Raw genomic sequence first — 21,248 nt, forward strand, 5'->3', positions numbered from 1 at the left:
AGTGACAAGTGGAAACCCTGTCGCGTACTCAAGGGGTTGAGTTAATAAGCGCTGTAATTTCTTTGGCAAAAAAAAGTGAAGCAAGCAACATAAGCCTACTAAAAAAACGTCACCAATTTATAAACAAAGATTATGTACGGTAACATTAATAAATTTCCTAATTTATGTGTTACTAGGTAAAAAAATACATAACAAATTAAAACAACCTGTAATTTATAGCTGTAGGCTAAAGCTTGGTCATCGATCAGGTACAATATTGGATCACCTAAGCCCAAGCTCCCAATCCAAAAAATACTTACTTCCAAAAACTTCAACATGATATTAGGTACATTTAAACATCATTACTTGCACAAGTCAACAAAAAAACTGTAAATGACATGAATAAGAGGCAACTTTAAGAATAAAGGAAACCTAGGCCTAAATAAAATTGAGAATTTTAACCTATTTTGATGCGTAGTTTGAAGTTCTGCCATACAAGAGCTGATAAAAATCAAGTAGTATTCAACAAAACATAATAATTGTTCGATAATATAAGGTTACAAAAATTATTATGTAGCCTAGGTACTTACCCTACCAAAGAATTTATGAAATCCCTGGAGTTATATGAACAATGGATTTTTATACAAAATTGGATTTCAAATCTACTGTACTCCAAACCAAAAAGGAATAGGCAAGTACAATTAAGGAAAATCACAAATGGCAAAGTAGTTGTAAGAACTCACAAAACTAGATTTTTAAGTCCAGTTTTTAGATTATTCGTCACAGATAATCAGATTATCAATATTATTTGTCAATTGAACTGCCAAAACACAAAACAGACACAACACCGAACATGAGCAGTTGAGCTTTGCAAAATGCAAAAACACAAACACATGAAAACGAAGACAAAACCGTTGAATAACGACTTTCTGTCTTGAGAAAATTTCATCGTAATACGCATGAGTTATTTGTCTTCAACGCTCCAGGTGACCAATGAGTCAACTACAATGACAAAAATAAAATAATTAAAAATGGATGTAAATTTGAAAGTTAAATTTCAAACTAACTGGATGATGAGTAATAATACTAAAAAATTGCAATTGAAATTCTAAAACACAATCTTCAACTTCCTTTATACCTAAATCTGCATCCTTTCCCTAACATTTCTCAGTTCCTGTCCCTGACAGATGTTGCTATCCTTGATTATCATCAGATGAAACAAATATTATCGCTATCCCTTCTGGCTCGAAGACGTTGCCAGATTGTTCATTAACAGTGTAGAAATAAATTTTATTCCTACAAATTAATGTATTATTGAAACATTATAAACTATAAAATTATCTTCCTGGCCGAATAGATTTGATTCCAAAGTCCAAACAATGATGAAGAGTTCATATTTTATCAGTTATTAACAATTTCAGCTATACTATATAGAAGGCAGTGCTACTGCAGAAAACCGACAACGCTGTTGGAACTTCAGCGCATGTGTAAAAATTCCGCTAAGTAGAAAATTTGTTATTTGAAATAAAAATGGATGAGGCAAAACATAACCTAAAACTAAAAAGATCTGCGGCTCTGTCTCCGTCTCTTGCTAGGCTACTTGCTTTTAATGATCTTCATATAAATTTAAGATTATTTATTTCTTTTGTAAAAGTTTTATCTATTCACAAATTGTTTATTTAAGTTGCTGGATTTATTTATTTAATATTTGTAAGCTACAAGGTAACATTACAAGAAGCAATGACAGTTTTGAATAAATTGGGCTTTTCTCTGTTCAAATCGTCACGTTCATTCATCAAACAAAAACTTTTATATAATAATCAAATGAATTTTCTCAGCTCCCAAGTTATTTCCTCTAAATTAGTTTGTGATAACTTTGGTGATCCTAAAGAAGTTATAAATCTACAGGAGGAATCATTATCCATGCCTGAAAACAATGAGGTATTGTTTCAATATAATAATTTATCCACAATAATTTTAGAATTTAATGAACATTACATCACATTCAATGTTATAAAAGATGTCTTTACGCAATGGAATGTCAGCTCCACTATTATTGATATAGAGTTTAGACTGTAAAAAATTATCTTCATAATGTTTATTGTTCTAGAGTATAGACTAACAAAAAGTAATATTTATAATGTTTTGGTATCTCATAAATATTTTTTCGCTATACCTTATACCTTCTTCTTCATTCATTACCCACACTTGTGGGATCGATGGCGTCATTTCACAATGAAAGTCAGAAAAAAACACTCATTTATCAAGATGGCAGTGATCAAGATAAAGCACACTTAGTTAACATATATAAGGCCTTGCTCTTTGACTTACTGGCAAATTAGCCAGATAGTATTTGAGACAGGTCATCGTCTAAAAATTCCTGTACATCATAATAAGCCCTGGCTCTCAAAAACCGGTCACAACCATCTCGAACTTGCTGGTATCCAACTGCTTCACTCCTGCAGGTAGTCTGTTGAAGTAGCGGAGAGATGCACTCCTGTAGCACACCCGCGATCTCTGGAGGCGCACCCTGGGTATGTCAAACAGCACTCGATGCCTGGTGTTATGGTGATGTACATCAGTCCGAGTCAACAAATTTTGTTGATTCTTCTTGATATACATGATGCAGAGAAGAAGGAAGTGGCTGATCACTGTTAGGATACCCAGTCTAACAAAAATAGGCTTACAATGTGCATGATGTTTGCTTGCAGTTATAATCCTAGCAGCCCGTTTTTGCAGCTTAAGTATGTCCACAACCTTGGCTGAATGACCCCACATGAGTAGACCATAGGAGATATGGCAGTGGAAAAGTGCATGATACACCATAACCAGATATGCCTCTGTCACCTGTCCCCTCAGCTTGAGCAACAGAAAACAGATTCGGGACAGTCTCCCAGTCACCTGTTGGATGTGGCTAGCCCAGCTGAGTTTCGAATCCAATACAAAGCCCAACAGCTTTACCGGTTCCTGTTCTTGAGACAGTCTTTGCGACAAGCTGCAGATGATGTTTTGCGTCTTGCTCTCATTTAGTTGAAAGCGATTGACCTGGAACCATGAAGTTGAAGACCGCAGATGCTCCGCTGACATCTCCAACACCTGCTGAAGGTCAATGCCAGATGACAGCAATGATGTATCATCAGCAAAGAGAAGAGTTGAGCCATTGTCGTCCAGGTCATTTATCATTAAGTCGCTTAATTTTTCTCCCTTAAGAGGCTTATCATATTATGAATAATGTAGTACCTAGAACCCCTTTGTTTTCTACTATGAGTGTATATTAAGTGGCCATATCATTTGTAGGTGTTGGTAAAGGTGGTGATGGCTCCTGTAAACCCGGCCGACATTAACATGATCCAGGGCGTGTATCCAGTAAAATTGCCGTTACCGCAAGCGGTGCCTGGCAACGAGGGCGTTGGCGTCGTGACGCACGTTGGCTGTGACGTCACTCAACTGAAACCCGGCGACCGCGTAGTGCCCGCTTCGCCCGCCCTCGGTATGTGGCGCACACATCTGCGCGTAAAATCCGACCAACTCATCAAGGTCAGTCACAAATCAATAAACATTAAAACAAAATTCAGTTTCATACATTGAAAAATTTATAATCTTCACACTACTTCTACGTATAAAGCTGGTTTCCCCCAAATCAGTATCAGAGTCTATGTCCGGTTCGCTGGATATATTCTTCCAATGAGTTCTTAGTGGGGGAAAAAAATCCCCACTATGCGCGGCCGATCAAATATTCATTCATTCAACTTCTAACAATAACAACACTAATTTTACAAAGAAGAATAACGATATAAATGCAAATACAAGGTAACAAGTGAATGCAATATAAGAATATTCAAGTATAAAATAAAAAAGTAATATAAGCAACAAAAACAAAATATATATTAAAAATACAGGAGTTGATAATAGATGAAAGTGTAAAACACCAAAAAAAATTAACAAAAAATAAGAATATATAGTGAAATTCACGTTATTAAGTCAATGAATTAGGATAGAACGGCATAGTTGACAATTTTCGTTTTCCATCGCCATCTACAGTAGCTTTTATTCAAGTCATCCTTGTATATATGATATGAAATTAATAGTTGATTCTTGTTAATAATGAGCATTGTCAATTATTATATTCCCTGTATTTTAATTATATCAAAGAAAAAGTATATTTTAATGATTCAACTACATAATTAAGTTTTAAAGTGATTTTCATAATTAAGTTCAAATATTCTGGTAGTTCATTATATTTCTTTATAACCTACTAATGATTTGGCGGAGTTTGATAAGTATGGAACTATCTGCTTTGTTTAACGACGACCAAGAATAGCAAACCAATGTTTGGTTTATAAGGTGCAGACCTTTTAACGTAAATCTCTCTGTATTGAAACTTATGGGAAGAAAATTTTACACGAACTGAATGCATGGAAACTTAAATATTTAATTAGTACAAGAGACAGACATTTATAAATTTATTAAATTGATACTGAAGCTACAGATACGAGCTCTCTGTCTGATAGTATCGTGTTTTTCTTCAATATTGATAAGCTAAGGTTTTAGAAATCCAACTATAGTTCGTGCAAACCTAAGTTTACAGCACGGGGCTTCATGGCATATTTTCTATGAGAAAAATAGGCCATGAAAATGGCCAGTCTGCATTTCCGCACACTGTCATAGCTACCTCTAATACAAGGCCCCGGCCTAAGATATTGCAACGTCTCAGTGTAGGCCTAGAATCTGATATATGATTGGTGAAAAAGATTTTTAAAAATACCAGCTGATCTGTTCTACCAATCATGTATTAGATTCTAGGCTTACACTGCGACGTTGCAATATCGTAGGCCGGGGCCTTGTATTAGAGGTGGCTATGACACTGTTCCGTTTTCATGCTTATTCTATCAATATGCTCTCTTTTTCTCAAAAATTAGCTCACAGGCTTTCTGGCGTCTGTGAAATCTGACAGCACTGTACTTCATAACACAACAGTAATGCATCAATCTAAAGTTTGCACGGACTTAAGTTATGCTAGGCACACACCAGTTAGACAAGACAAGACATGATCAGACACGTTTCATACTCTATTTCACCAAAAATGAAAACTAGGTTTGGTCTAGTCAGTTGGATCTTGATAGAAATTAATTCGTTTCGTGCTTTTTTGTTTCAGTCACAATACTTCACTATTTTAGTCACAATACTAGTTGCTTATGAAGACATTTCCAATTGCAATGACTAATCAGTGTGTGTTGCGTCATAAGCAACCATGTGAAGTATTGTGACTAAACGTGTCTGATCATGTCTTGTCTTGTCTTGACTAACTGGTGTGTGCCTAGCCTTACTTTACATGTTTATACTATGTATTTTATCAATGATTATTATATTATGGTCTTTTGTACAGCAGAATCTGTCTGATTTGAATTGAAGTGAATGTAATTTTGACTGGAAGGTACGAGACGACGTGGACTTTGTGGACTTGGCCGGTATCACATCGAACCCGTGCACGGCGTACCGGCTGCTCAAGGACTTTGTGACGCTACAGGAGGGCGACGTGGTGATCCAAAATGGCGCGAACGGGGCGGCCGGTCAGAACGTGATCCAGCTCTGCAAGGCGTGGCGTCTGCGCTCTGTCAACGTGGTGCGCGACAGACCTGACTTGGACCAGTTGAAGGACCATCTCATGCAGTTGGGGGCTACTCACGTCATCACCGAGGAGGAATTGAGGTCAGCTCCATAAAAACATAATTGAATTTCCTCCATTGATGTCTAGTTAAACAAAACAAAATTATCAATCTTGAATTTTAATAACTTTATAACTTACCGCTGAAAACATAGAGGAATTGAGGTCAGCTTCATAAAAACATAATTAAATCTCCATTGAAGTCTAGTTAAACAAAACAAAATTATCAATCTTGAATTTTAATAACTTTATAACTTACCAGTTAAAACTTATTAAGGCACCATCAACAAAATAATAATGGTTAATACATGTTGAGCAGCGAAGGTGGGCTTATCAGAGAAGGTAGCTGAAAGTCTATCTATACTCGGTTCTGGTAGCCGAGAGACGAATCAAACAAACATGCTCGTGCGGGAGTGAAGCAAGACCGATTTACAGTAGCCACTTAACAATTGAAGCTGAAGCGAACTGAACATTCAAATTTGTAATGCTAAACTTCATTCAAACAACACTCTGAACTATCTTCTGTGCTGCACTCTACCTTCCCTTACCTACCCTAAACCTAGCTCCGCAGTGCAGGCTGGTTGCTTGGCTGAATCGGACTAGGCGCTGAGACAGCAAATAATAGCAGCGTTGGTGGGAATGCGAGCGGCCGCAGTAACATCTTCCACCCAGCAATGGTCGGCGTAGTTCCACCTAGCGGACAGACGAAAGATCAATCCAGTCGGTTATTTGATCCCTCCAGCCAGGCTCAGCCAAGCAGCCGAGACAATAGAACAATGGAGTGGCGGTCTTATTCGCGTTCATCAGCAGTTTTCTTTCTCACGATTATTTTGATTTTTGTGTGTCAATAATAACTCCAGTCACCAGTAAACAGTCACCCAGAAACGTGGTGTACTACCATATTAATGACTTTTCATGATGATTTTTAATTATTTAAAAACATTGTTGACATTCTGAGCCTTTAGGCTAAACTTGGGGTCGCTGAGAACGAATCTGCAATCAGAATTTCTCTATCACGAAAAATAACGAAAAAAATCCAGCTGTTGATCTTCCGGCAACCGTTAACAGTCATCCTGCAATGCGGCCGAAACACTTCCAGGCCAGACACCCATCTCGAATGACAACAACGCCAAGCTGTGAGAAACCATCCTGCACTGCGGCGCTAGGTTTAGGGTAACCGTCCACTGGAACCGTATCTTAACCGGCCGTTGGATCGGACGAATCTGCCGGCCATTAATTCGGCCGAATATGGTCGTCCATTGGAACCGTTTACGTCAGTCTAGTTCAGCAGTTGGCTGAACTATTAAATATTGAATAAATAATATTGAATTAACTACTATAATAGCCACCAAAATTTTTCATAAACAATGATTACATTGAGATTTTGAAAATTGAATAAACAAATATCCACTAAATTAGTTATTCATTACAATAATCTTACCTTCCGATTCTATTTGTCCAGCAGTCTTTGTTCACAGATTACTTTGAACATCACGACGATGAACTCTTTTGTCTCGCATATCCCACAATGGAACATGCTTTTGAACCAAACTTATCAACTTTTCATTGTCCATAGTTACAACTTTATAAAACAGAACAACTTCAAAAAAACAAAAACAAACAAGACTGTGAAACAATTTTAGGCTAGGAACACTTTGTTGTCTCAGCTCTACTAGTTAGCTCGGTCGGATAGAGCCGGAAAATCCCATTCAATTCGGATTGAAAAATTGATCGGCCTGAACGGCCGTGCACGGAGAACCTGTTGCAACGGACAAGCAATTCATTCCTTTGTTGGGGGATCGTTCGGACGAGTTCGGTAGTTTTCGGCCGATGCTAGTTCGGACGAAAACGGTTCTAGTGGATGGCCCACCTTAGGAGGAGTCAATGGCTACATAGGTTTGTGCATAACAATATGATTATTATCTATAGTTATTATATTACAAATTGCTTTTTTCATATCATATACAGTTCAATAATTATTTTCTTAGTCTATATTATGTAAATTCATCTATATTTTGCTGTATTGTAAGCTATTGTATATAAGTGTATAAGCCAGTATATATTGTAATCTACATAAATAAAGTACTCAATCAATCAATCAATCAATTTCTTGCTTTTTTTACTTCTCTTCGTCATTCATTCCTTATGTTTATATCATCTACCAGACTATTACATGGAAACCTAATTGGTTAGGAATTTTTCCTCTTTTCATTTTATTCAGCACATCCCAACATGAAGCATTTTTTTTTGTATTGTTATTTTAAAAAATATATTAGTGATTTTTCATGATTGAGGTTAAATCTTTTGTCAATGAGCTACATTTACACATTGTTAAAAACTGAACATTTCCGGAGCTAGACAAGGATAGCACTTCTGCTTTGTTGAATGATAGACAAGGATAGCAACACCAATGTTAATTAAATACTGTCTCGATGACAAAACACTTAATAATACCCTAATTCACGTGGAAACACAGTGTCTTAGACTACAAAAAAAAGAAATATCAGTTTTCCCTTGAAATTATCAATGTAATACAATATACTAAATTATTATTGAACAGAAATCTAAATTTCCATTCATGTGGAAACACAGTGTCTAGACTACAACAAAGAGAAATATTTTGATTGTATAGTTTCTCTATTTTGATCTTTATTGTGTGTTGGTATTGAATTGCATACAATTTGAATTTGAATAATGTATCTTATAAATGGTATAGATATTAATATATTTCTTGTTTGCCGCAGAAAATGGCAACTAGACATATCCAAACCGAAGCTGGCACTGAACTGCGTGGGCGGCAAGAACGCGCTGGAAGTGCTGCGAAAGCTAGACCAGGGCGGCGTGATGGTGACGTACGGCGGCATGTCACGTGAGCCGGTCACGGCGCCCACGGCGTCATTCATCTTCAAGGACTTGACGTTGCGGGGATTCTGGATGACGCGCTGGGCCGACCTCAACAAGAACTCCCCGGCCAGACGGGAGATGCTGGACGAGCTGATGTGCTACATGCGTGACGGCCGGCTCAAGGCGCCGCAACACAAGCTGGTGTCGATCGGCGAGTATCGTGACGCGCTGGCCAACACTATGAACCCGCGCGGCTTTGCCGGATGCAAGTATATTTTTGATATGCGTGAAGAGGGAGAGAGGTGTTAGTGATATTTTTAGGTTGGGTGCATATTCTCAGTGCAGGTAAATTATTGATATGCGTGTAGAAGGAGAGAGGTGTTAGAGGAAGATTCAAGTAAACTGCATATATTATTCTCGGTACCTAAAAGTGCATTTTTGATACGCGTTTGGGTTGAAACATATTGGAGCGGCAAAGGTAGAGTGTATAATTGGAAGTACATTTTTATATGCGTGTAGAAGGAGAGAGGTGTTAGAGGAAGATTCAAGTAAACTGCATATATTATTCTCGGTACCTAAAAGTGCATTTTTGATACGCGTTTGGGTTGAAACATATTGGAGCGGCAAAGGTAGAGTGTATAATTGGAAGTACATTTTTATATGCGTGTAGAAGGAGAGATGTGTTAGAGGAAGATTCAAGTAAACTGCATATATTATTCTCGGTACCTACAAGTGCATTTTTGATACGCGTTTGGGTTGAAACATATTGGAGCGGCAAAGGTAGAGTGTATAATTGGAAGTACATTTTTATATGCGTGTAGAAGGAGAGAAGTATTAGAGGAAGATTCAAGTTAGGTGCATATTCTCAGTGCAGGTACATTCTTGATATGCGTGTAGAAGGAGAGAAGTATTAGAGGAAGATTCAAGTTAGGTGCATATTCTCAGTGCAGGTACATTCTTGATATGCGTGTAGAAGGAGAGAGGTGTTAGTGATATTTTTAGGTTGGGTGCATATTCTCAGTGCAGGTAAATTATTGATATGCGTGTAGAAGGAGAGAGGTGTTAGAGGAAGATTCAAGTTAGGTGCATATTCTCAGTGCAGGTACATTTTTGATATGCGTGTAGAAGAAGAGAGTTGTTAATGATATATTCAAGTTAGCTGGATATTTTCGGAGCAGGTACATTTTTGATCCTCTTTTGGGCCAAAACATATTGGAGCTGCGAATGTAGAGTGTACCAGAGAAGGTTGTTGAGAATGTTGAAAAGTAATGCATAAACAAATGTGTCAAAACATAGTGCAGCGATGGAGGTAGAGTAGAAAGTAGAAGCGGAGCCTTTTTAGATAGATACCTTATTTAAACACTCTTAGCTTCATTCTCTGCCATACTCTACCTCCACTAGGTTTTGATCACACTAAGTCTTGAACACTAGGTTTTGTGAGTTGTGTTTGGTCAGTTGTATTGTGATTAGTTGAGTTATTAATATTGTAGTTCTTGGTTAAGGAAATTCACATTGTGCACATTTTTAAAAATGTTTTTATCAACAAAATTCTAGTAATTATTTATTATTGAATAACAAGTATTTGAATGAAAAACACAGTAGCTGGGCCAAAACGTCTTTAAGCAGCCTGCACACAGGGACAATTGTCACTAGCTGCCGCGGGAATGCGGAATTGGGAATATACGAAACTGAAATTGACATTTGAGTTTCGATGACATCCGAAACTGACGTTTCCAAAAATAGCTAGTGGCTATTATTGTCCCTCTGTCAAGAGTACTTCAATTTAATCCAAAGTAGGGCATCACCTCGTCAGTTTTTCACTCCAAGAATGAATAACTGATAGGCCTATATAAATGATAATATTATTACTTTCAAATTCGATAAGCTGAGAGAGAAGCCAAATTTGAACGGATGCTAGTCCAGATTAGTTAGTTGTGTAATTTAGTCAATTCAGTTGTAATGCTATACTTTATAATCCAAATTACGCACTCTCTAAGGCCTCATTAGACACTGAAATACCTTTAAGGAGAAATATCTTTCGATAGAAAAATTCAGACCATTTATCGATCAAATTTTCGACCTTGTAAAACGGTTCATAGACATCAATCCCCGTTTGTATTGGTGAATGTTACTATACTTTTTGGCTTTTTTGTAAATCATTTTATTTGTGGTGGATTTGGTTTGAACCTTCAATGTAGTTATCATAAATTATATATTATAAATTAGTTCTGTATATTCTGGAGAGGAAGACGATTGTTTATGAAAAACCAATCTAGTGATGTATTCACAAACGTTACAACTATTCAGTCTTATCTCACTGTTTTCTAAAAAACTTTTCAGACTCAAACACTAATCCTAGTTTAGTTTATCTTCGATTATCATTTTTGATCATGGATGGTGGATGAAACACTGAATACAACTATTGGACTTTCTAATTGAATAAAAAGTATGTAGCTTGTAAGTTTTGTGATATATTATTTTTAATCTATCGTTACCCTCATGATAGTCACCTATTATGAAATGTGATGAACAAAATAAAAGTTGAGTATTCTTTATAAATACGGTTTTGCTTCATTTTTCCAGTAAATACCAAAGAAACGTACTGATAATTATTATTGGATCACCAAAAACCAGGCACCTTTTTCAACAACTGTTATAATTTTCAAGAAATCAAGGTTTGCACATAACTTTTGTATCAAGTTATAAAATAATGATGATTAAAACAATAGTTAAAATTTGGTTTATCAATCTTTAGAAACTGTATTAAAACAAAATTTCTAGAAACAATAATAATTAAAATATGTGCTACCAATTCCTAGAAACTCAATCAAGTTAAAACAATGCAGCTTATGGTAACAATTTCCCCTTTTCACAAGAAAGCTTTTCCAATATTCAAATATTTTTTAGTTTTAGAATTTGTTTTTTTATGGCTAAACATTATTTTCATTAAACTAGCTAGTGAATTGACATTTGATACACTTATCACAAATTTGTGTGAGACAAATACCCGTGAGACACTCACATTTAATAAATTCATTAACTACCTACAATTATTAGGAATTATAGATTTAAAATATCCTAGACTCTCAAGGTTTGTCTACATTATTTACCGTTTTCATAAGAGCTTTATTATTTTTTATTTTCAATAAAGATCTGTGGTTGGATCATCACCTCTAGGAGTTGAATTCGTTATCGTTAACAGTATCATAGAACTATAAGTATCTATATAAAATATAAACTAAATTATCAAATACCATAATATTATTAAAATAGGCAACTAGTTTATCCATTACTTGAAAATTTATGAATTTTATTTACGGTATTAATGATTTATTTATGAATCTAGAAAATATGTATCTCTCAATTTAAACTCTTTCAATATTTCAATAACAACTATTTTAAAACCATTTTTAAAACAATTCAAGCTGTTCAATTGTGTTCAAATTTCAACCCTAAAACCTAGAGAGCATTTCAACTTTAAAACAGTTTACAATAATATCTCTGAAATATTGTGAATTTTAATATTGATTTTACTTTAAAATCAGAGTTAGTATTAGCATGGAATAAAAATATTCATATTTATAATATATAGATTTCTCACTTTATATACCGTTATGCATGTCAGTAGTTTCCGCTGTATGCCTATTTTCCTATTTCATTTTTATGTTGGCAGTGGTTATCCTAGATGTCTTTTCAAACAACGTGAACCCCAATAATACCCCAACCACTGAATGATTGACCTTTAAACTATGATTATTTAATAATAGATTAACTTTCAATATATTATTTTCAAACTGCACAATTCCATGTTGTAAAAATGCTATTTTTAGGCTCTACATAATCATCGCGAATAAGTTCAATAGAATTTTACTCATCTTAGGCTACTAAGAAAATCTACATAATTATTTACTTATGATAATATTGAATCATGTTAAGCTGCGTTTACACCAAAGTTATTAACAAATAACTTAATCTCTGTAGGTTCTATTAGATTGAACAGAATTTGAAAAACATATATTTTCATTAGGTGTAAGTTATGTTCAATCTAATAGAATCTATAAGGATTAAGTTATTCAAGCCGTGTCCACACTGAACAAATGTTCGACAAACATGTTTGTTGAAACAGTTTGGGCAATGTTTATTATGTTTGACAAACAATGTTTGCCTGTAGCCAGTGTGAACGCGTCACCAAACAAAATATTAATTTGTGAGAACAGGTTTTATGTTTTACAGCTGTCATCACTGAAAATGTTTGGAAAACAGTAATTTATTGTTTGACAAACAATGATTGTCCAAACTTTTTAAAATATTTGTCCGTGAGCTCCTCAACAAACATGTTTGCCGAACATGTATGTCGAACATTTGTTCAGTGTGGACACGGCTTAACATTTTGTTAATAACTTTGGTGTAAACGCAGCTTTATTCTTTAAAATCTTTTATTGTTGAAAACGTACCATTGTTTTTATTTTAATACAAGTTCAAAGTTTATATATTCCAGTCATTGAAACAAAATTGATGTTTGACTAATCGGTATCGTTTCTGAACTAACTATATAGATATGGTTGAGCTTTTGTCAATGGCCAATGGCTACATCTATCTACTAGGTAAAACTTTCGAAATATAGAGGACTATTCAGCATTAAAACTTGGAAATCACAGTCAAATTTCACAATGTTACTACAAGAATTTCTTTGAAGATGAATATATATAATGTTAGTGTAACTCGATATGTATGGTGTTTTGCCTTGTCATGTATGGAAATCTCTAGACTTCTAAATACTATTGAACTAGATCGAGGAGATCCAAAACTGTAAGTGAAGGCGCAGATGGGGATTTTTCTGTATCTCCAACAGCCATTTCCGAATTGATTTTGTGCAGTGCTTGATTGTGCCTGTTATCATCCTCTGAATTCGCAATGCATTTCTCTTTTGTTGTTACGTTTTGTCTGAAATTGAAAAAATACATTTTTCGTTAGCTCAGATAAAAAAACACTTCGAAGACACATTTTTTAGAATTTAAAAATACATTTCTTCTTATTTTTTCAAGTTTAGGAAACAGAAGATGCATAAGCTATTCAGCTTAAAATAATTGTCATTAACTAAGCAAATATACATCAGAGTAGATTATTCTCAAATAATCCATGACACCTTTCTATGAACAAAATAAATTTTCCACCAATCGATTTGACACGCGTACATACGGTTGTAGAAAAGTATGTTAACTTTTAATCCTGATTAAATGCCATGAGAACCAATCAGAGAAGCTATCTTCTCAGAAAACCTCTTCTGGTAGGTTCTCGTGTAATAAAATAATGAATAATATTTAACAGACGTTTGTGCAACTGGGCCATACTATTACTGAATGTACTGTACATTACATTAAATGTTGGCCTACCTGACATCCTCATCATAGCCCTCGAACAGGTTGAGCCGAAACACGTCTGCTAGGGGATAGTTGTCGGTGTGGTGCGCATGCGCGGGACCTAAAAGCTGAGTCAGCAGCAGGTTGAGTTCGTCGCGGTAGGCGGAGCCCACATCGGCGGCCCCCCTGGCGTCCCAACGCGACACACTGTCCAGGCCCGGCTGGTCCCACTGCTGGTCGCCCCTAGGCGCTGTGCTGTTGCTGTACCTGTGCAACAAGCAAAACATTCCAAATATGCATTCTCCCTCATCAATTTTTTATTCATTCTAGGCGCTGTAGTTGAGTAACAAGCAAAACATTCAAATATGCATTCTCCCAACCATCCCATGTCAATTTTTCATTAATTTCATTTATTCATTTGATTCCTCCCCTAGGCGGCACTTGGCGAAGGGGAAAAATTGTCTTCTATAAATACTATGGCCTGGTTGCACAACAGCCTGTTAAATTTTAATCATGATTAAATGCCACGAGAAATAATCAGAAAAAGCTTTTTTGAAAAAATAGACTTTCTGATTGGTTCTCATGACATTTAATCATGATTATAACTCAACAGGCTTTTGTGCAACCGGGTCAATATTTATTGTTGAAAGTGTTTTTTTTTAATATCTCAAAAAAGGACATTATTTATTTATTTGTCAAGATAATTACAATTCAACGTACAACGTATTTCAGTGGCTGCATTCAACTCTTATTATTTGTTGATTGCTCTTTTTGTAATTCAGAATATTATTGTAATAAATTGAATGAATTAAAATAATACCATGAATAGAAAAAATTTATAGTAGGCTATAATTATAATTAAGACAGTCATAGAAAATACAGTAATAATCGAAAATAATCTACAGTAAAATACGCTTGAACAAACAGTTAAATTTGGAACATAAACGCCCTACAAGTCAAGTAATTCATAGTTTCTTTATAACATGTATAAAACTAATACAAAATTATTAAGCCAGCTAGCTCCTCATATTATGTTAATATCAATATGTGGAACTGACATTTTATTCATTCCACAATAGAATAGAATGACTGTCTTTAAAATTAATAAAGTATAAAATTGTGTATAAATTATAAGTTATTGTTTATAAGTGTATAAAATTATTTTTGATAGATGAAAAGAAAGTGCTAATTGTTTTCTTTCCATCTGTCAAAAATAATCCATAATTAATATAGATTGCATTTTATTGATTTGTATTTTGTTTTTAATAATTTATTGATACTCACATATTATTTCCTAGAGTTGTGTGACGCGTGCCTCTCAATTCAGTTGATCCCTTTTCATTGGCAACTGTGTAATTTGCATTGGGATTGAAGCTGAGCAGATCAAGTATACATCCATCGCTCCCAAACACGCGAATACTACCAGGCACCTCATTGCCTATTAACATACAATACAATTTTATTAGTCATGTAATATTACAAATAATATATGGTCTTCGACAAAATACATTTTTTTAAATGTCCGGTATATGTGTACACTGATGCATAGGTCTCAATAAGACTTCATAAATTTAATACGATAGGTATTAGTTATTATAGTCAAATTACGCAGAAATGTTCCAATCAATGATGATTTGAGTGTGTTATTTTTGTTTTTCATTCTGTTTTCAACCGTCAAAATTTAAAATTCTTAGTTTTCGTTGTTTTTTAGTGAAAATGGACTAAATTTTAGAAAAGTGAAACCATAACCCTATTTCGGACTTTTAAAATGTTATCTGAATTTGGGAGAGAAATAGTACAAGGAGTATCCTTAGTTTTTCTCTCCCAATCAGTGCTACTTTGTAAAAATTATAAATAAATAAAATAATAAAATAAAATATTGTATATATATGACTTACTGTTCAACTCCCAAAATCAAATCGAATACCGTACAGTATTTAAATTATGATAAAAGTTACAAATTGATAGGAAGTTTTATATAAAATATTGTCTGTGATATCATCTATAGTCGAAAGTCAAGTAATCAAAGTCAACACTCAGCAAAAACTATACATAAAGCTAAGGGGAAATATGGTTTTATAAAGCTAAAATTTGAAAATTAATTGATATTAGGCCAGCAAAATGTAAATAGTAGACAAATTATTTGAAAAAGTAAAAATGTTGTGTAGAAATTATTTGTAATTTTAATTCATTCTCACTGCATAATATGATGTACCGGTATTTTTGAAGATGCATACATCCATAAGCAACAGCTTTTCTCCAGAAATTATATATCCGTTGATAAATTCAACATTTTGAAGGATTCTAATGAGAATTACACATTTTTATTATTCTTATTTATTTTGTTTTATTTTTCTCCTCAGTTTGCTTTGAATGAATAATAAGACGATACTGACCCTGACAGTATTTGGAAAATATCTATATATATAAAAGCGAAATGGCACTCACTCACTGACTGACTCACTCACTCACTCACTCACTCACTCGCATAACTAAAAATCTACCGGACCAAAAACGTTCAAATTTGGTAGGTATGTTCAGTTGGCTCTTTAGAGGCGCACTAAGAAATCTTTTGGCAATATTTTAACTCTAAGGGTTGTTTTTAAGGGTTTAAAGTTCGTCTTTTAGCATGTATATTCTTCTTCTCCCAATCTCTTAATTATAATTGAAATTTCCATATCATATGTTACTATAGAACTATAATCTAGATAGAGTACCCCTTCGAAACAGTTGTTAACTGGCAACTAAATTGATAATTTTGTCAGGTTGGCATTAAGTTGAGTTGACTTTGTTAGGTTGGCACCAAGTTGAAGATTTAAATGCATTTATCGCGGAAAAATTGATTGGGCACTGCTACTTCAATCCTGGGAATATTATATTACTAGCCGTCAGGCTCGCTCCGCTCGCCATATCCGTTTAACCAGACGTTTAGTCTGGACCCCCGACTGGATTGTTCTAACATATGATAAAAATGCTCAAATGAAAAATGCAGGCGAGCGAAGCGAGCCTGCTGATCTTATTCTTGGACGAACCAGTCGGGGGTCCAGGGGGCGGAGCCCCCTGGCTAGACGGATATGGCGAGCGAAGCGAGCCTGACGGCTAGTATGGAATATAAATTTTACTTATTCGCCCATTACTTAATACTCATCAAAAGGTGTAGTTCAACTGAGGTATCAGCAGATTTTATTTATTTCATGTTGTTTACTCCACATAATACATGGCATCATAATTAATAATTACAGTGATATGATAAAAAAACGTTAAAATATAGATAATAATACCTCACATAGCAATGTGATGAAAAGTAAAAAAAATAATAATAATACTGACGGTGATGCATGCCCTCGTAATAATAAAGGATATCTTTCATTATTCAATACTTATAGGTTTTTTGTTAATCATTTAAAAACTAGACACTCTGACAATGAATTATTTTTCACTCTGACACTCTGACAATGAATTATTTTTCGTTCATATACCTAACTAAATTATTTTTATACTAAAGTTTCCCAGAGAAGTCCTTTGTATGAAAGATAATTAGGCCTACACTACATTCTTTTCACTCACAGTTCTAAATAGAAAAGAATGGCTCACCGTATGGTATTGTACAGGAAGGCGGAATTCTGAACGTTCCATCGTTGTTCTGGATGTTTTGCCTGAGAAAAATAGACACCCGCACTCTCGTGTCTTGTAGGAAATTGAGAATGTTGTAGCGCACTCTTTGCAATTCACCAAAACTCATTTGACCATAGGTCTGAAAGAAATAATGGGCAACAATACGGTAATAATTATACTTCAGTTTATCAAGATTGATTCACTCAATATTGTCAAGAATTTGTATGGAAAACGGATGAATAAAATAAACTCCCAACATCAAATTCTCGACATTTAAGGATATTTTTTGTCTCAAAAGATAATTTCTTAAGTTTTGAAACAGTTCGTTCTCTTTTTAGTTACAAAGGAAGGAGAGTTGATGCATACTGCATGATATGGTAGAATAAATGTTGAAATTGTATTGTGTATGCAAATTAATTACTATTTGAATACTTGAGCTGCAAGCAGTTGCTTGTCATAGAGAACCAAGTGCCAAGTGTTGTCGCTTCGTAATACTGTCCATGTCTATGCAGCGTTGACGCATATTGTACTACCGGTACTTATTGAATATCACATCATGGGCGGCTTGCTCTATGTGATTGATGAATAAATTATAAAATGTGAGAAAGTCACAATTTGACATTAAATGGGCGGCTTGCTCTAAGTGATTGATGAATTATAAATGTGAAAAAGTCACAATTTCACATAATTTGACATTTTGTCGACTGCCGGTTCAAGTCTCAATTTATCTTATGCAAACTTTAGGCATGAGAATGCAGTGGGCAGAAATCATAAACGATATTTCCGGATTACCTTGATAACGTGGAAGTATGTAGAATCATGATTAGTGCGCAGTAGTAATTATTAAATATTTCCTGATCACCTACTTGATTACGAGGAAATAATCAAAAACAAGCTTAGTGGACAGTAATTATATAAGATTCCCTGATCATATTGATAACGAGGAACACGCAGAATCGAGTTTAGTGGGCAGTAATTATATACGATTCCCTGCTCACCTTGATAACGAGGCTTAGAGGGCAGTGATTATAAACGATTTCCTGATCACCTTCATAACGAGAACGAGAATAGTAGGCAGTAATTATAAACGATTTGCTGTTCACCTTGATAACGAGGAAATAGGCAGAGTCGAGCTGTTTGTGTATGCTGGGCGCGGTGATGAGGTAGCGAATGTTGTCGAGGTGGTTGAGCGTGACCAGTATGATGTCGCGCGGCTCCGTGGCGAACACCATCTGCTGCTTGAAGGCCATTGTCATCAGGTCGTAGAGCTTGCTCATGCTGGCCTCGTTCAGGCGCATGATGGACGCATGCGCCAGGTCGTGGAACAGTGTGCACAGCGCCTTGCGGTTGTAGATCTCCTGCGGCTTGAACAGCTCGTCCAGAAAGCGCTGGTTCAGCATTATGCCGGCTATGTCGTTCAGAACTGCAACAATGCGTCAGTTCAAAACACGGAGTAGAAAACATACCGTATTATTCTTCTGTGTGTTCCTACTTCTGTGGTCAAAATATAGTGGGCTATGTCGTTCAGAACTACAACAATGCGTCAGTTCAAAACACACAGTAAAAAACATAACCTTCTTCTGTGGCCAAAATATAGTGGATGGAACAGCTAAGGTGGAGGGTATAGAATAGAATAGAATGATTTGAAGGTATCAGAAAGAGAGAAGGTATCTGAGAGTGTTAATGCTGAGAGTACAGTAGTGCACAATTCCACTGCCACAATCATCCAATGATGGATATATTGCATATAATAAAAAGGATTCAAATAAACGCATCTGCATCTATCTGATGGCTTCAAAATTCTTCAAATAATCTTCAATAATTCTTTACAATGATCTATAAATGATATAATTATCGCATCCAGCACAAAAATATTGGATGTATTGAAATGTGTGAAAACATACTGGAGCGTGTTGGTAGGGTGGAGGTAGAATGAAGAGGGAAGAGGTGGAATAAGGAAGGGAATAGCCAAGGTAGCGAAGAAGCGGTACCGGACACGGTACCGTACTCTACATGCATTATTTTATTTTTTACAATAAATTCAATTCAATTAAAACATTCTCAGCAACCTTCTCTCTCAGGATTATGCTGCTATTGAGCAGCTTATTGAGCTCCCATTAGGAATGTGCAGGTCTGCTTCTGCTGATCTTAAAGGTGTCAATAATCATACCCGCTCAAGAAGAACCTATGCACTTCAACAACATAGGAGGCAATTCTTTGAAAAACGCCCCTCCTACATGGGAGCTAAGTTTTCAATCGGCTGCCAATCAATATCAGAGAGAAGGATGGTGCAGATTTTAAGAAAGAATTGAAAAAATATTTAATTTCAATCAGCCCATATTGTATACAAGACTTCCTAAACTGATTATTGTGAATTATTATTTATATTGTGACACTGTTTATATTGTATGAATGCAATGATAAATAAAGAACTATTTGATTTGATTTGGTGTCATACACTGAACAACCATATCACTCCATCTTGGAAAGTGAGTTGTTCTAGAATTTATTGACCTGCTGTTGTATAATATTGAATAGGTATTCTATGCAGGTAGGCCTACTATGCCATATACTACATAGTGTTTAAATGGTCCTTGTATAATTACTAGAGAACAAATTATTTAAAATATGAAATTACAGTTTCTACTAGCTAACTAGGTGTAAGAAATACTTTACAGAAAAGTGAAATATAAAAAAACCAATAAAATATTGTAGGCTATTTTTAACTGTTTTTTTAATGAAAATTTGAATTTGAATGTTAAAAATATTATGCAAGGTGTTGCATTTTTTATTGAAAATATGTTCAATTTCTACTTTAACTCTAATTTCTACTAGCTAACTAGGTGTAAGAAATACTTTACAGAAAAGTAAAATATAAATAACCAATAGAATATTGTAGGCTATTTTTAACTGTTTTTTTTAATGAACATTTGAATGTTTGAAATATTATGCAAGGTGTTGCATCTTTTATTGAAAATATGTTCAATTTCTACTTGAACTCAAATATCTGGTACTGACTCTAAAGATATTTGCAGTGTTACAGATTTCGGCTCTCTATCTATTATTATTATATTCAGATTTCGGAAGCCACAATTTATCGATCATCTCCAGAATTTACCTAGATTTTTCTCACATAAGCATTATTAATATATCTGCAAGACATAAAATTATCCTAAAAGTCTCGATCAATCATATTTTCATATCCAACATTAAAAAAATTGATAAAGTTTCATTATAATTTGGTGTTTACTCTTGTTCTAGACATTTTAGCAGAAACGTTATAACATCTCTATAGTATACATAGGTACAATTCTATCAATGAGTCTAAATTTATTAAGTCTCAATTATTGATTATCTAAAACAAATATATTTAAAAACTCATTGCAATTCGCTACGGTACTCACCTTTTCTAGCTTTATCCGTCTGTATTTTCTGGGCCTTCAGTCGTTGATCCAAAACATACAGCATCTCTCCTCCAAGATTGAGGAAAATCAAAGGCAAAGAATACTGCGCCATCGTTTCCGATCAGTTTACAAAATTTAACACAATTTTTTCAAAAAATAAATCAAGTGCGGCACTACTCTGCTGATGCACACCACGTTACTCTAAGGACACATGCTTCCTAGTGCCGCCGTATCGTTCGATATGGCATGTTGTGAAGGACCGTTGCCATGGTTACCGTACCATAACAACGTTAAAATTTAATAACTATGACGTCCATCACTTTGTTGATAGAAGAAGAAAAATGACACTTTCATTGTCACGTCACAATATTGGTTGATGAC

At 34.9% G+C, this 21,248-nt stretch overlaps 3 protein-coding genes across 4 annotated transcripts in view; 1 reads left to right on the top strand and 2 right to left on the bottom strand.

Annotated features, from left to right (window-relative positions):
- Positions 1 to 864, bottom strand: part of LOC111044625 (kinesin-like protein KIF20A) — a 35,901-nt gene extending 35,037 nt beyond the window's left edge. The window contains exon 1 of the mRNA XM_039419447.1: positions 570 to 864. The gene's annotated coding sequence lies outside the window, so the exon portion shown is untranslated. The remainder of the gene's footprint in view (positions 1 to 569) is intronic.
- Positions 865 to 1,515: 651 nt separating this feature from the next.
- LOC111044624 (enoyl-[acyl-carrier-protein] reductase, mitochondrial) lies at positions 1,516 to 11,042 on the top strand. Of its 2 annotated transcripts, XR_005570339.1 has the most exons (5): positions 1,516 to 1,920; positions 3,277 to 3,516; positions 5,414 to 5,688; positions 8,389 to 8,985; positions 9,591 to 11,042. XR_005570339.1 is itself a non-coding variant. In XM_039419450.1 (4 exons), exons 1-4 carry the CDS (start codon positions 1,720 to 1,722, stop codon positions 8,795 to 8,797), a joined length of 1,125 nt encoding a protein of 374 aa, XP_039275384.1. In that variant the 5' UTR covers positions 1,533 to 1,719; the 3' UTR covers positions 8,798 to 9,031. The 2 variants fall into 2 exon arrangements, 1 of the variants encoding a protein (XP_039275384.1); XM_039419450.1 differs by lacking the exon at positions 9,591 to 11,042 and having other exon boundaries at positions 1,533 to 1,920; positions 8,389 to 9,031.
- A 1,824-nt stretch (positions 11,043 to 12,866) lies between these two features.
- On the bottom strand, positions 12,867 to 21,115 carry LOC111044620 (protein OSCP1). Its single transcript, XM_039419449.1, has 6 exons — positions 20,868 to 21,115; positions 18,567 to 18,886; positions 17,443 to 17,602; positions 15,133 to 15,286; positions 13,882 to 14,115; positions 12,867 to 13,432 (listed from the first exon to the last, which is right to left on the bottom strand). The coding sequence occupies exons 1-6, from the start codon at positions 20,977 to 20,979 to the stop codon at positions 13,267 to 13,269; spliced, it is 1,146 nt and encodes a 381-aa protein (XP_039275383.1). The 5' UTR covers positions 20,980 to 21,115; the 3' UTR covers positions 12,867 to 13,266.
- Positions 21,116 to 21,248: the final 133 nt, after the last annotated feature.

Source organism: Nilaparvata lugens, chromosome 1 (genome assembly GCF_014356525.2).
Source record: "Nilaparvata lugens isolate BPH chromosome 1, ASM1435652v1, whole genome shotgun sequence".
NCBI classification, from domain to species: Eukaryota; Metazoa; Arthropoda; class Insecta; order Hemiptera; family Delphacidae; genus Nilaparvata; species Nilaparvata lugens.

Bases quoted from the DNA above. Each gene is read 5' to 3' on its own strand.
- LOC111044624 (XM_039419450.1), top strand. From the start codon at position 1,720: ATGACAGTTTTGAATAAATTGGGCTTTTCTCTGTTCAAATCGTCACGT. The intron at 1,921-3,276 runs GTATTGTTTCAA...TATCATTTGTAG, and splicing joins CCATGCCTGAAAACAATGAG to GTGTTGGTAAAGGTGGTGAT. The intron at 3,517-5,413 runs GTCAGTCACAAA...TTTGACTGGAAG, and splicing joins AATCCGACCAACTCATCAAG to GTACGAGACGACGTGGACTT.
- LOC111044620 (XM_039419449.1), bottom strand. From the start codon at position 20,979: ATGGCGCAGTATTCTTTGCCTTTGATTTTCCTCAATCTTGGAGGAGAG. The intron at 18,887-20,867 runs GTGAGTACCGTA...GCATTGTTGCAG, and splicing joins GACGGATAAAGCTAGAAAAG to TTCTGAACGACATAGCCGGC. The intron at 14,116-15,132 runs GTGAGTATCAAT...CTTGTTGCACAG, and splicing joins ACAACTCTAGGAAATAATAT to GTACAGCAACAGCACAGCGC.